The 15,108-nt window shown below is 48.8% G+C and overlaps 1 protein-coding gene and 1 pseudogene across 1 annotated transcript in view; one reads left to right on the top strand and one right to left on the bottom strand.

Moving 5' to 3' along the window:
- Positions 1-14,801, bottom strand: part of LOC119397046 (SH3 domain-containing protein Dlish) — a 92,155-nt gene extending 77,354 nt beyond the window's left edge. The window contains exon 1 of the mRNA XM_037664470.2: positions 14,535-14,801. Within this exon, the coding sequence (XP_037520398.1) occupies positions 14,535-14,583 (49 nt within the window). The 5' untranslated portion in view covers positions 14,584-14,801. The remainder of the gene's footprint in view (positions 1-14,534) is intronic.
- LOC119397045 (uncharacterized) lies at positions 3,115-4,505 on the top strand (annotated as a pseudogene).
- Positions 14,802-15,108: the final 307 nt, after the last annotated feature.

The raw sequence follows: 15,108 nt of genomic DNA, 5'->3' as shown, positions 1-15,108 counted from the left end.
GAGCCAATTGGTATATCCTACATCTTGTGCTCATATGACTTCCTGAGTGAAGATTCCAAACACAGTGTGGCAATGGCCCTTTTCACTAGCTTGGAGTCGGCAGACTCGTACAGCAAACGTTTTTTTGCTCTTGGCATATAGCACCAGCAAACGTGGTCCTTTGAAAATGTTACACTCAAATCTAAAAACTGTAGTGTATTTCCAGTGGGGATTTCATGGGTAAAAGTGAGGCCTTAGCCACTGGCTTTAAAAACATTTAAAACCTTGTTGACCTCGGACACATTAAAATGACACATACGGTTCATCACAATTAAAAAGTCGTCGACATATCTAAAAACTTTTATAACAGGCATGCCCACGAGGCAGTTGTCGATCAACTTCCAAAAGGAATATGTCACACAGTAAAAGTGCTATGCACGAGCCTACACAAATGCCCTTTTTTTGAAGAAATAAACAGTTGTTAAAGGTGATAAAGGTATTCTTGAGGTAGGCGTCGAGTAAAACTAAAGAGCTATCCACAGTTATACTACAGCATTCTGAAACTGTACTTCCCCGTTATATTCAATACAATTCTTTACCGTAGAAAACAGAGCATCATGGGGCACAGAGCAAAACAATTCTTCGATGTCAACCGAAAAAGCGCAACATTTTCTCGAATCATCCTGCAGAAACCAACATATTTCATCAGTTACCTACATGGAAAGGATCACAACGTTTAAGCTGTTTCAAGCACTTCAACAGGAACCTGCTAACATGCAGTTGCCAACTGCTGTGTTCACTAACAATCGCTCTCAAGGAAACATTAGGCTTGCGCGTCTTGGCCCTGAAAAGAATTGACAGCGAACCATAAGCACTCTTATCTATGCTGCTCACGAGTTTCTGCAAATTGTTCTGGTCACAAAGATTGAACAGGGCCTTCTAAGCTTTTGAGAAAGTGGCTTTTACTGGCGTGAAATTCTTGTCAACCGCCTGTGACGCTTTTTCCGTAAACATTTTCTTGGGCATTGAAACAAAACTACCTTCTTTGTCGACCTGCAGGACGCAAAGATTATTATGTTTAATATAACTAGTCACGTGTTCCAGGGAGCACCGTTCGCTGACAGTGTTTTTGGTTGCACATTTCTGCAGGCAGTCCAGAGCTTATAGAAGGTCGCGCTGCTCAGAGTTCGTTGTTCTGTTCAGTGCTGCCAGTTTGTGCACTGGTATTCAAGGGGCCACTCTGTATTTAGGTCCTTTTGTAAGAATCCTAGCATTGTCTTCCCCCCCCCCACCACTAGTAAACCAGTATTACCAGTGTTACTGGTGTCCCTCTCTTGAGGCTTCCTTAGGTATCCCAGTAGCTTGACCAAGACACTTTTCCATGCAGCCTATGTAGTTTCATGGGCCTTGTGGGAATCGAGCGCGCCCTCCCCTTTGGTGTCTCGTTCCCCAGCTAGCGCGTGCTGGCCCCGCGCGACTCGAGCGCCGGGAACTGCCGTTAATCGGCGACATGGCTACCGTGGCTACACCGCCAGGCCTTTTTGCCTGGTGCTAGCCATGCATCGGTCTTCCCCGCACGACGCCACGTGTCCGGACATGTCCGGAGAATGCTCGCCGCACAGCACGCTAGCCTACGTCACTGCACTTCACCGGTCCTCATTGGCCGCCAGTGACAACCCCCTCTCCCAGAAGCTCGCTTCTGTCTGGCGCTGGGTTTCCGCGTGATATGCTCTCAGCACAAGAGGTTGACGCGCTGCTCTGGCAGGCGGCTTCTCGTCTGTGCAATTAGCTGCTCCCTTTGTGTGATAGCCGTAGCGCCACTGGCAAGTGTACTCGACCAGTCTTGCGGAGTTCCCTTTACGGCCTGCAAGCCCGTGACTGTCGTACTGTGCTGCATCTTGGGTTAACAAACCCATGTTTGCTGACAACCTGCCTCGAGTGCCTTTTCTGTGCCGTGACGGAGAGTCGACGCACCCGGCCATAACGCCTTTGTTCGCTGCGGCAGTGGAGAAAGTCGCGTCCCTTTCCGGTCGCCTCGTAGGGTAAGCTTCGTGCAAAACCTATCTCCACAGCCTTAAAGGGACACTAAAGAGCAAAACGATTTTTCTCGCATTAGTAAAGTAGTCTTCCACGATACCAAAAACACCACGCTTGCTGCGAGAAGACGCTTGGGAGATGCGGGTCGAAAAATCGCGATTTTTTTCGAAAAAGTTGATTTTGTGTTTTGTTGTGTTTTGTATTCCCCCAAGCCTCCTCTTTAATATATTAAAGAATCAAAGCTGAGAATCAACTAGAAGTTATCAAAAAATGCAATAAAAGCCCTCGCGGTGGCTCGTGAAAGCGTGAATTTACCCAAATTTCATGCACGCGGCATTTCGCTCCGCGGCGTTGCCGGCTCTTGAATTTTCGCGGGCATGTAGGCCTAACCCTCTTCTCCCAGAACCCACTTCGGCAACGCGGCTTTCTTGCTGAAAATACAGGAAAAAAAATCGTTTCACCACCGTAGTCTAGCGTCACGACTGGTCCTTTCAAGTCACGTGGTATGATCGGAGCCCTCCCATTGGTTGGAGCCACGCGCAGCCGGACGCGAGCGCGCTTTCTTCGTTCTGCTGCTTTTGCCGAGACGTCAACGAACACTACTGCGCGAGTTTTACTGTTCTTTCTCCGCCATGGATGCCAGCGAGAAACGCGACTTTCATTCACGGAAGTTCATGACGAGGCACCAGTACAAGGGAAGACGCCCCAAACGCAAGCAGAGAGCTCCGGCGACGGGAGGTGCGTCTGCTGCTAGGCCTAGTCACGTCAACGGCGACGCACCCGATTTGGATTGTTCGAGTTTCATTCGGAGCGTCGATGACTTCGTCAGTGCTTCAGAACGAAAGTTGAAGATGTTCGACGACGAAGGCAAGCGCCAGGACGAGCGCGGAAGCACATTTATTTGCGAGATCGACGCGATGCAAAACCTCGTCAGCGGCGCAGTATGCCCTAATTGCGGACGGTGCGAGTTGTCTGTCCGAGAATCGGCAGGAAAACGAAAAGGACTGGCATCGTTTTTGGAACTTTTTTGCTGAAATGACGCATGTACTGCAGCTGTGGTTTCGTCCACGTACACGTCAAGTCGCGTATCTCCATGCAATGGAAGTGAGGAGACGTCCGCCCGCGGCAGCGCTCGGGACAGCTTCGCCGTGAACGTGAAGTCGGTGGTCGCAGCGCGCGCTATCGGTGTTGGACACGAGCAGCTTGTGCGGTTTTGTGCGATCCTTGGTGCTCCGAAGCCAGTGCATCACAAGACTTTCACTGCCATCGGAAAAAAAGTGCATACTGCCGCCATGAAAGCCGCCGCCGAAAACCTCGCACGAGCCAGAGAGCTGACGGCAGCCGAGGCCGGTTCTACGAACGTCGCCGTCATGTTCGACGGAACATGGCAAAAAAGAGGCCATAAAAGCCATAATGGTGTTGGTACTGCCATTTCCCTTGCCACAGGGCTGTGCTTGGACTTCGAGGTGCTGTCCAACTATTGCCTCAGCTGCAGCAGGCACAAGGCACTGGAGGATGTAGAAGAAGAAATCTGGCAGGCCTTTCACACACCCGTGTGTGAGAAAAACACGACCTGCTCAGCACACGCGATGGAGACCGAGGCTGCAGTGAAAATATGGAAGAGGACAGGCCTCTATACCACACCTCTGCAGTTTACGACATTTCTGTCTGATGGGGACAGCAAAGCGTATACTGCCGTGTCGGAACTCAATGTTTATAATGGTGTTCCTGTGCTGAACGAAGACTGCACAAACCATGTTGCCAAAAGACTCGGAACGGCTCTCCGAAAATTGAAGATGCCAAGAGGAGAGAAGCTAAAGGACGCAACGCTTCGCAAGCTGCAAAGCTACTTCCAGGTTGCGATTACGAGCAACAGAGGCAGTGTTCAGAGGGACATGTATTGTGCTGTCTGGGCATCCTACTTTCACTCTTGCTCGAGGGATGGTGCCAGCAGCCACAAGTTTTGCCCAGACGGAGACACGTCTTGGTGCAAGCATAAGCGGGCACAGGCGTTGGGTGAGCCAGCACCACCCCACACTCCCATCCTGACTCCTTCCCAAGGCAAGCCAATGCTGCCAGTCTACAAAAGACTGACAGAAGAAAAGCTGCTTCAACGTTGCGTGAAAGGGCAGACACAGAACGCAGCTGAATCGCTCAATAGCAAGATATGGCTGTTGTTGAAACAGCGACAGCAATCGCTGTCCTTTGGTTCAACCAAGGGCACTCTGGCTTTGAGGAGGTGCTTCAGGAACTTGGAGTTCTCCCGTCCAAGGAATTGCTTTCCCTAAGCAAGGATGCCAACAAGAGGCGCATTTCAAGCATGACAGCAAAAGTCACAGCTGAAGCAAGGGCCCATCGCCGCAGTGCAGCAAAAAAGGCCCGCCTGGAGGAGGCGGCTCGCAGGGACTGTGAGGGTCCAACATATGGCGCTGGGTCATTCTGAGATTGTGAACTCTTTCAAGACAGCCTTGCTTACATTCTCTGTGAATTTGGTGAATATTAGTTAAATAGTATAGTAATAAATGCATTTTTTAACTTTCAAACATGTTTTTCTCAGTTCTTCGTTTTGCTGCATTTTTAGAGTTTGTGCACTAAAATTTGTGCACTTTATGTAGTCGGATTGTAATGAAATTTGGCATGCTTATAGTTTAACATGTCCTGAATTCAAAGAAACAACTTTCACAGTTTTCCACAAGTATATTCAGCAAGATTATTTCATAAGTTTCTTCCTTGAGAATGGTAAAACTGAAGCTCAGCATTGGAATTTTTTTCTAGGCTAACACACATATGTTACCCTATGTTTTTTTGCTTTATTGAATTCCTCAATTCATTAGGAGCAATATGAGCTATTTTTTTAGTGTTTTTGGTGCTCACTATTGTTGCCTAAGCTTGCACAAAAATGCACTGTTTTCACAAATGCATGGTCTGTAAAAAATTAACCAAATGAGCTATAACAAAAATAAAAGCAGATTTGAAAAGAGGAGCTCAAACTCTATAAATGGTGAAAGTTTCATTGAGCTGTGACAAATACTTAAAGAAAAAATTTTCCGAGGAGCATCTCCCCTTAATAAGCGAGAAAACGTGCAAAAAGAAAATACAGGTGGCGACGCCACCTTGCAATTCCCACACCATTTGCCGTGACGTCACATATTTTTAACGGCGCCTGCTTGCGCCTACGTAGTTCCTAATCGGTTAAATCGAAGTAAATTGTTCTCTGAGGGGGCCAGAGACTTGACATAACGAGTTTGTGGAAATTTCGTCGAGCCAGTGGTACCAAAATACGTGAAATGCTCTCTGAAATCTTTTGCGTCACGAATTACAAAGTTCAGCGCGAAATTTGAAAATGAAACTTTGAACTTGGTTTTCTCCTCTAATAATAAGCCTATGGTTGTGAAATAAGCTACACAAGAGTTCTCCGAGCACACTTTATCAGTCTAAACCAATTCATTGTTTCTCTTTAGTGTCCCTTTAACACTTTTGGCTCTCTTGCTGCTATCCACTCAGGGTGACTAGAGAAGCACCAGTTTTAGCCAATTATGGCAAAGACTCATCTTGCTCCACAACTCAGACTGCAGAATTTTGCACAGCTGCCGAATATGGCGCCAACTCGGCAGTAGCGTAGCCAGGGGGGGCATACCGGGCCCGTGCCCCCCTTGAAATATTTTCCCCATGGGATACAGAGCACAAAATGGCACTCAACTCCACTTATCTGCCCAGAACCAATGTCGAACTAAGGAGGTGCCCCCCCCCAAAAAACCATTTCTGCCTACGCCCCTGCAACTCGGTGTGCTGGTGGTTCCAAAGAAGGCAACCATTTCTTAAGCCTTTCCTAGTGCAAAAACCGATGTATCTCACCCGACAGGTAGCCCCCATGATGTTTTATCAAAGAAAATTTTTGCTTTGACACACCCCTTATGGCCTGTGCGATGTTGGTGATGCATCTGCGCATTGGGAATAGCGTATATGTGCCACACTTTCCTAGTTTCTATTAAAATTGTGAGATAGCACCTGCCCCATCATCATGTGTTTCTTTCCCTTGCGATTGTGCTTAAGCGCTACAAAAATGTCTGTTAGCAAGGACCAGGTCACCTAGAAATATGTTCTTTTGCAGGTACTTTTGTGTACACTAAAGGTGCTGAAAGCCACATTTTGCATATTTCTGATGTCCACTTTCTCGTTTACAAATAATGTTTCAAATTGCTGGAATGTAATGTTCTCAACCTTCTAAAATGGCATGGCAAAGCAACAGTTTTGAAACAAATCAATAGGCCAATAAAGGGAAGAATTGCCATCCGATTACAGTAAAACCTCGTTAATTCAAAGTCACTGGAACTGTGAAAAATCTTCCAATGAGCTGGGTTTTCGAATTAACCAAACAAAAAACCGGTATGCAAGGAACTTTGAATTACTGAAGGTAATCAGAGGTGGTAGTTAGCTGTGCCTGCTAGATTGCGGCTCCAAGGGTTATGTTTGCCAGCAATACCCAGTCCCAACTTTGCCGCTAAACCGGAGAAGTGGCGGGCCTCGCTGCTGCCAGCGCAAGAAAAAAAAAGAAAGGAAAAAAAAATGGTCTCGTGGTCAACTGAAATGTGCGCCTGCGGAAAGAGGAAGTGCTTCACTGCAACACAGTGGTGACACGCGGGCATCACGTCACCTGCTTCTCGCAGTGTCAGCGCGTCATGATGAGACCATTCGGCCATTTTTTCTGGTAAAAAAAAGAATTTAATAATGACCAGTGTGACAGAACTCGCGATGTGTTCTGGGTGGAAAAGATTACCATTGAAGTTTTCGAAGTAGGCGTTGCAGGCAAGTACTCCGCCAGCAGTGCAAGTGCACAAATTGCCGGAACCACCAACAGGAAGTTCGCATACGTCGCGAATTACGTCAGACCGTACTTAATTAATTTCTCTTATTTTCCCAGAAAGAATGGCTAAATCATGACGCGCTGACGTTGCGAGAAGCATGCGTCATGCTGCACACGTCACCGCTGTCTTGCAGTGAAGCACGTCTTCTTTTCCGCAGACACACATTTCAGCTGACCAGGAGACCACTTTTTTTTTTTTCTTGCGCTGGCAGCAGCAAGGCTGGGGTGCTCACCTTGTCACTCGATCATTGCATTGCACCCCTACACATTGCATTGCCATGTGCAGGGGTGCAACAGCCAAAATGGGATTTGGAGCAATTTTTGGAGCAGGAAAATCTTGCTTTTGGAGCAGGAAAATCCAAATTTGGAGCAGGCTACAGGAAAAAAAAACTCCGTTTTAAAGCACAAAATTCCAAATTTGGAGCAGCTTCACAAACAAAGCTTGCTTTCGGAACAGCAACAAAAAATATATGTGCAAATCTTTCGATGTCACCACAATCATGTTTTCTGCGCATAACATGCTGAATAAGACCAATGAATTCTGCGGAAACCAGTAAGGCCTTGTGCATGACGAATTTGCACCAAGGTTTTGCACCAAGGTCCTTTACACCTGGCCTACACCACCTGATCACGTCATTGTTGCAGTCCACTCCATTCAGCACCGATGCGCTGAATGTTGTATTCCGCCCTGTTAAGATCTGTGAGGAAAAAGGCCATTTTAAAAAGAGGCCCCATATGTATATATAGTTCAAGAGAAAAGTCTAAGTCCGGTGTGTTATGCCATGCAACGTCTAAGACAAACCAGGAAAAATGTGGAATCATCGTATGTGCGCCCTCCCCCTTATCTTTCACACATATATATATATATATATGTAGAGAGAGAGAGAGCTATGCACAGCGAAAATCGGCATCCTTTCATTGTACGCAGTGCCTGTCGCCGAGTAGAGCCGAAACCTTGCTAGTTTTGTGCAACGTGTCACCAACAAAGCTGGCGCCGTCACTACCGGGTCGGTCGCGTGCTCTACCGTATGACAGCTTTTCCCGAGGAGTATTCCTACCCGCTCTGCTCGTGACCACGTTTAGGGATACGGCAAAGATTTCGTTGGGTACACGCAGCAATGGTGAGCTGCTTTCGTTTCTGCAAGCGACACGCAATCTGTGTCTCCGCTCGAGAGGAAGCAGCCAACGGCATGTTTGGGTCCGTCGCGTATAAAATGCCTGCAATATATTGACAGTAGTACCAAAAGCACTATGCCACACGCGCTACCAAGCAGATATAAAGATCCTGATCGCGTTAAAGGAGCACTGACACAAAAATTTTGCACCTTGTTTTTTTTGTTGCAATAGATAGCTTATGATCCACTTATCACGGCTGCAAACCTCGTTTGCGCGAGTGCGCGACGGTTATTTATTTAGAGACGTTTTGAGAGCGCCCAGTCGCAGTTTCGGTTTCAAAGAGCACCGAGCTAGGCAGCTACTTCCGGAGGACGGGTAGCCACAGCTGGCCACGTGAGCACGCAAAATTGTGACGTAGGCGGCGCGCGAGCGTGAGTGTGGTGGGCCCCGAACCAGGTCAAGTGGCGCCAGCTATGGAGGATTAGACACAACTAACAAACGTGTAATCTATGTCCTCCGAGCATTCGGAAGCGCCCATCTCGACTCACTAAGCTTACAGCATCGATTATTTGACTATGGCTCTCAAAAACGGCGCCGAATCGGGACGAATACATTGCTGTCGAAGCTTAAGGACATGAATCTAAAGCAAATGGAAGCATCAGTTCGGAACTTACACGTTACAGAGTGCACGGCGGCCACTTGATAGATTCGAAGTGGACGACAACCGCTTGTGGCAGTGCTGCCATGTTTTTCAGAGGCGCGAATGCCTCGCCGGCGAAGCTTGCCGTACAAGTTGGACAGCTCTCGCGCGTGCGGCGACGGCCGACGTTCTGCGGCACCGCGCCGTTGCGGCAGGCTTGCCGCTAGCTTGAGCGGGCCATAACATCTGCCAACGGGCACGACGGGCGAACAGCGGAAGAGAACACAACTAGCACACGCAAAGCCGCAGGCACGGAGGAAGAAATGGCAGGTAGCACGGCACAAGCGCAAGGGCACAACCAGCCACCAGCCAACACAAACTCGTGACGTAGGTTTGTTTACACATACTCTGCGTTGATGTCGGCGTCGCGAAGCGCTCGCATCTCGCTCAGTCGCACGGCATGCACTTTAAAATTGATTTTAAATATGTTCTAGGCTATATTGTCCCTTGATATTTCGTAGACGTTGTGTACGGCTCCACATACGTCTATTTCACTCATTATCTCGCCTTCAAAATTTTGTGTCAGTGCTCCTTTAAGGTTGCCGGCGACAACTCGCACTGGCATGCTCGTTAGTACCTGCCATCAAACCTTCGCGCCAGCGAAGCAGTGACCGCAGTCGCGTCGAAGTCAAAATGATTAGTAGACCAATGTCCACATTTCCCAAAAAGCGGAAGGCCTTTTTCGGCACATTGTGGTGTCGGCCTCAGTGCGAGTTGAAGGGAGCAAGTACCTTGACGAACTCGTTCGGCTAAGGCGGTCAAGGTTTTCGTGTGTAGTACTTCTATAAACAACACTTTACTCGTCAGTACATTTAAAAAGACTTTGCTGTATATACAATCCGCGGGTTCATGCATGTGAGCACTGCTAGTTGAACAAAAGCAGCGTTAAACCGGACTCCACCTAACAATGACTCCCCACTAAGATTTGCAGCACGTGTCAAACGGCCCATTTTCCAGTTAACTTTCAATAGGGGGTATGCACCTGACGTCATCCGCAAGGAGCGCTAGCGTCGTTCCAGGATGCCGCCATTTTGGCGGTCTCGGTGGTTCGCGGCGCTCATGGTGGCACTGTGGAACTATCTGTTTTTTCGCTTTTCTTGGTGCATCTGTGGAATGCAATGGACTTAAGCACATACGCACGTGGGTTAGATAAACCTGCGCGATTGCGCTACCTGGCGAAAGTGCGTCTGTGTGGCGGCGCAGACCCACTCGAACTCGAAGACACTGAACTTCAACCCGATGTTGCACTGCATGCTGCCGCGGGTCGACTTCACCGACATGAAGGACTACCTTGTTCACGAGACAAGTTTTGTGTCGCGTGAGCAACTGAAAGCTTATAAATCCATGCACGGTCACAACTATCTCAAGAGTGGATGGGTGCAGCAGCCGGGTGTCAAGGTTCTTCAAGACAGCACGATAGTTGCAGTTGGAAAGGTAAACAGACTTCCCTCGTCCACTTGTAATCGCGTTTATTGTGCCGTGCGAGCGCTCTGCCGATACTGTAAACCCAGTAACGGGATGTGATGGCAGAAAAGAGATCACAGCTATTGCTGCAGTGCTGTTTTCAAATGGTTTTTGCTTCTCAACAACCGCTGCGTGCGGTGCTAATGTGTAGCCGATTTATCGCAGCTTTTTAGTGCAGGCGTCAAAGTTCTGCCGTACAGCACAATCGCTGTTGTCAGAAAAGTAAGCCGACTTCCCCGTTTATTTCTAATCGCGTTTGTTCTGTCGTGCTAGCGCCGTGTGAAACCCGCAAACACGGTAACGGGACGTCAGGGCAGGAAGGGATTACAGCACTTGCCAGTGGCTGTTTCTAAATGGTTTTCGCATTTCAACAACCGCTGATTGCCTTGCTCGTGTGTAGCTGAGTTATCGCAAGCGTTAAGCGACAGTTCTAGCTAGGGCGACGCGCAGCTTTCTGAAGGATTAAGTATGATCTAACTCAATTCCGCGTTAAACGCGATCGCCAGAATTTAAGAAGCCGCGTTGCGTCGATCACTTACGTCGTGCAAATCAGCGTTGACGTTGCTTTATTTAGACATTTCTTAGTGTTCCAACTTTGCAGCTACGATAGCTTTCTAATTTATTTCAAATGTTTAGGTCACATTACTGAGGTTGTCTGTTTGTACTCCCAGGTTCGTCATTCACAGTCATTTAATGAAAAGCTCCTTACGCCGTGGCTTCTCATCAAAGAAGACGGTGAGGTACAGGCTGCTCACTGCACCTGCAAAGCTGGCCTTTGGTATGAAAAAGAAACCAGCCGAGGCAGCACACTGATCCACAGGCTCCTTTTTCGTGTGGTTGTTACAACCAAACACGGCGCAGTTCACCATTGTCGCAGCTGGCTGACGTGCAACCACGGCACGTACCGTCTCTCCGCACACGCAAATAAATTCGTTCAAAGATTTTCACGTAATAAATACGCACCGCGCACGAGACACTGCTGTGCGTGGGCTAAGCAGAACGCATACAGAACGTAGCCCGATACTGGCGGTACTGCTACCTGCTACTGCGCTCACGAACGGCCGGACCGCCAAAATGGCGTCGCTGCCCGGCGATGCTATCGCCACCTCGCGGATCAAGGAACAGTGCATACCCCCTATACGCGGTGCTTCTGCATTAAATGGCCGCTGACCATTGCTCATGTTGAATGACCTTGTAGAGCAGCGTTTGAACCAGCAGTAAAAACTTCATTTAGGCCCATCTGCCAACCAGCAAACCTGCCAGAACAGATTAACGTCATGTTTGAGTCGAGCACCACTAGATCGGATTAGATGAAGGAGCCTCTTCCAACATTAGGTCGCCAATGGGGCCTTCGTTCCGCGCTAAAACCAGGCTAAAACTAGCGCAACCGAAAAACAATTTGCGGTTACCTGGGGCGTTTTGGCGCAGCTTCGACAAATATCGTGGTTTCGGCGCAGAAAAACAAAACTGTATCAAAATGGCGCAGCTGTTGCATCCCTGCTAGACACAATATTAATGAGAACCAACAGACAATAACGCCAAAGAAAGTATAGCGGATGTTATTTGTTGTAATTAGGATAAAGTGTGAAGAAAGTAAAGTGGACAAAAAGATAACTTACCGCCAGCAGGGACTGAACCTGCGACCTTCAAATAACGCGTCCGATGCTCTACCACTGAGCTATGGCGGCGGTCATCCTCCCGCCCACTTTATCGGGTATATATGTGCATTTAAACCAAGGAGTGTGAGTCAGCGCCAGTCGCAGCCATAGCGGTGAGTGTGGAACACTCTTTTTCTGCCTGTTGGCGTCATGTAGCACGTTATCTTTTTACGAGCTGGCAGCTGACCAATAATCTCTCGCATACTACCTGAAGGCATCAAGTCTGCCAGAACGAGACCCTCGCTATGAATGAAGGAAAGACAATGACTTTTAAGGGCTCGTTTCTTAGACACAATTTAATGAGATCTAACAGGCAATAATGCCATTGAAAGTACAGGGGATGTTATTTCTTGTAATTATAATAAAGTGTGAAGAAAGTAAAGTGAACAAAAAGATAACTTGCCGCCGGCAGGGACCTGCCGGCTGCAAGTTAGGTCCCTGCCGTTTGCCCGATATAGGCTCTCTCACAGGTCGTCAGAATCTCATACATCACTTCACACTTGCAGGGAACATAGTTCGTTGAATGCTTCTTAACACATTCCTTTCTGTTCAAAGCCGTCTCATTAACTAGGGAAAAATCTAGACGCCTAGAACACCGAAAGAAGGACGAAGAAGCACAGGGGAAAGAGCGTCTCATTAACCTTCTGGCATAGGGAGCTCAGCTTGTTGGGGCCGAGAAAACCACTTGCACCTCCGCTCGCCCGGCGGCCTTCTTGATACGGTGGGACACACTGTGCACACACGGTATCACCACCATCTTGGACTTTTGAAGGCTTGTGCGGACGCGTTCCTTCATGGACATTACCTCACGCAAATGGGCGACGGACGAGGACAGCAGGCTCTCCGGATAGCCACTCTCCTTAAGCCTCTGAAGTTGCGACCCGTAAGTGCCAGCGACCGAGTGGTGGCAGCAGCGAACAAGGGCATTTCTGAGAGCCCCACAAGTGATGGCTGGTTTCACAATTTTGGAGTGGTTGTACAAAAACGGTAGTAGGAGCTTCTTCAAGCATGGTGCATAGGACCAACATGTATGGTCTCGGTCAAAGTATATTTCCATGTCCAGGAAGCGAATCTTACCTTCGACTGGTAGCTCCGGGGTGAAGGTAAGGCCCAGGAAATAGGACCGGAACATAGTTGAAAATTCTTTCCACTTAGCACGAGGCTCCCTCTGGTTGGGCTCTGAATATCACCAGGAAATCATCCACATAACGGAAGATCCTGACCCAGCTCAGAGGCTCAAGGAGAGCGGCTATCCAGAGAGCCTGCTGTCCTCGATGTTGTAGTAACCCAGACGCACACTCGATGCCAACGAAGAAATGCTCGAAACACTCAACATACGAACTGAAGTCTTCGTCACCTCCCTCGACGTAAGAGTCAAATTCCCAAAACTTCGACATCTTGAGCCACTCTGTAGCCAGCGAGACGCAGGACAGACGCAGGCCCGACGCATGGTGCCGATGATAGCTAGGGATCCGACGCCATCGCTTGTCGCCAGATGTTGTAGTAACCCAGACGCACACACGATGCCAACGAAGGAATGCTCGAAACGCTCAACATACGAATTGAAGTCTTCGTCAGTTGTCCGTCGCCCTTTTACGCGAGGTGAAGCCCACAAAGGAACGCGTCCGCCCAAGCCTTCAAAAGTCCAAGATGGCGGTGATACCATATGTGCACAGCAGACACGTGGCCAGGATTTTTCCTCGAGGGTGGGGGGGGGCAAGGCGTAATTGTTCGAAAGAAAGTCTTTCCATGGCAATGAGACATCCCCCCTTTCTATCGACTGCCAAAGAGGGGAGGCCACTACCTACACTCGCTCACCCCCTCTTGGCTACGCATCTCAACAACTTCTCGAAAGCATTCGTGCTGGGGCCGGGAAGGAAGAGAGGCAACGAGCTTTCCGAGTTTTCACTATGGAAATGGTTCGTGTCCCCCAACTTAAGATATTTAGCATCAGTGACAACACAACACTCCACCACAGCACTGCCTCACCGCCGGCGCAGTGTACTTGGGACAGCGGTGGCGGCCGTGGTGGCGCTGAAGGCGCCAGCACACGCGCACCCGTAAAGTTGGCTTTCCCTCAAAAAGATGCTTTTGGCGCACGTAAGCGCGCTTGGCGAATGGGGGCGCTCATTCGAATGGGTCTATCAAACGCGTGTTCCCCAAGGGGGACATATCCGGCAACTGTATGAGCAGCTGATGCACGGCCATTTTCGGAACGTTATGGTAGCTTGGCTACCACTCAGTGGCACGGGGTAGGTCACCGCTCCTCTCCCCCCCCCCCCCTTTTGGCACGGGCAAACTTCACTGCACTCCGTAGAGCATATCACATTGTTCAAGGGACAATGCTCAAATAATCTCAATATCATGCTTGGTACCAAATTTTACTTTACCCACTATAACCAAGAAGACAAGCTTCAGAAGTATGCAGGCAAAGTTGCTTAAACAAGCCTACGGCTGTGCGATTTCGAAGTAAGGTGCGATGTGGAATTGGCAGCTTCACCAATGAAGAGCCAAAGCAAGCAGGAAAAAAACACGGCTGTAGATTTTTAGACTTGACATGTGACCGGTTCATCACACACTCGCATCCCACAGGGCAATACCATCGTTATCAGACAATGGCTTCTGTAGAGCCGCCAAGCTGTTGCGCTTACATCAAGTTGGCGATATAAAGTAGAACGGTGCTCAGGAAGGAGAGATGTTTATGACAGTAGATCACCTTTCTTTCGTTTCCCTCGTCGTATTCTCACAGGGCACAGAAACGCCATGACAGGTGCACGAAACTTAGCTCCGAAGGAACTTGCCGACTTTCATGACGCCCACCAGACTCCCGTCATTTACTGCACTGTTGCTGTTTCGTCGGTGCAGCTGTCACAGTAGTGGTTGTTACAGCTGTGGCAGCAGAGAAGACCAGCTAAATTCCTTTCCTAGTTCTACGGCTCAACGACAGGTTACGTCCGTAGTGTGCAGAAGAGTCAGACAGAGTTCTTCAATCATACCGACCGCCGAGACTCAGTCATCCCGAAACCCGGATTTGCGCGTGGACGAATCCGCGAGAGTAGCAAGCCGATGCGTCACCTGGGAGCGACAACGGAAAACGCTCACAATCGCTGAAATCGTCGCTATCATTGCGCGAGTTGCCGTAGCAAGAATTAGGAGAAGTATTTATCAAGAACGGTCGGAGAGTTCTACGGCAGTCTCCAATATGTAAGCCACAAACGTAAAAACACTGCTCGCGTCATCTTGAGCTAAGCGGCACACACAAACATTAGTTGGCTTGTTTTCCTGCGCAC

Source organism: Rhipicephalus sanguineus, chromosome 6 (assembly GCF_013339695.2).
Source record: "Rhipicephalus sanguineus isolate Rsan-2018 chromosome 6, BIME_Rsan_1.4, whole genome shotgun sequence".
Taxonomy (NCBI): Eukaryota; Metazoa; Arthropoda; class Arachnida; order Ixodida; family Ixodidae; genus Rhipicephalus; species Rhipicephalus sanguineus.
The sequence above is the reverse complement of the archived record's forward strand: the minus strand, read 5'-3'. Positions and strand labels throughout refer to the sequence as shown.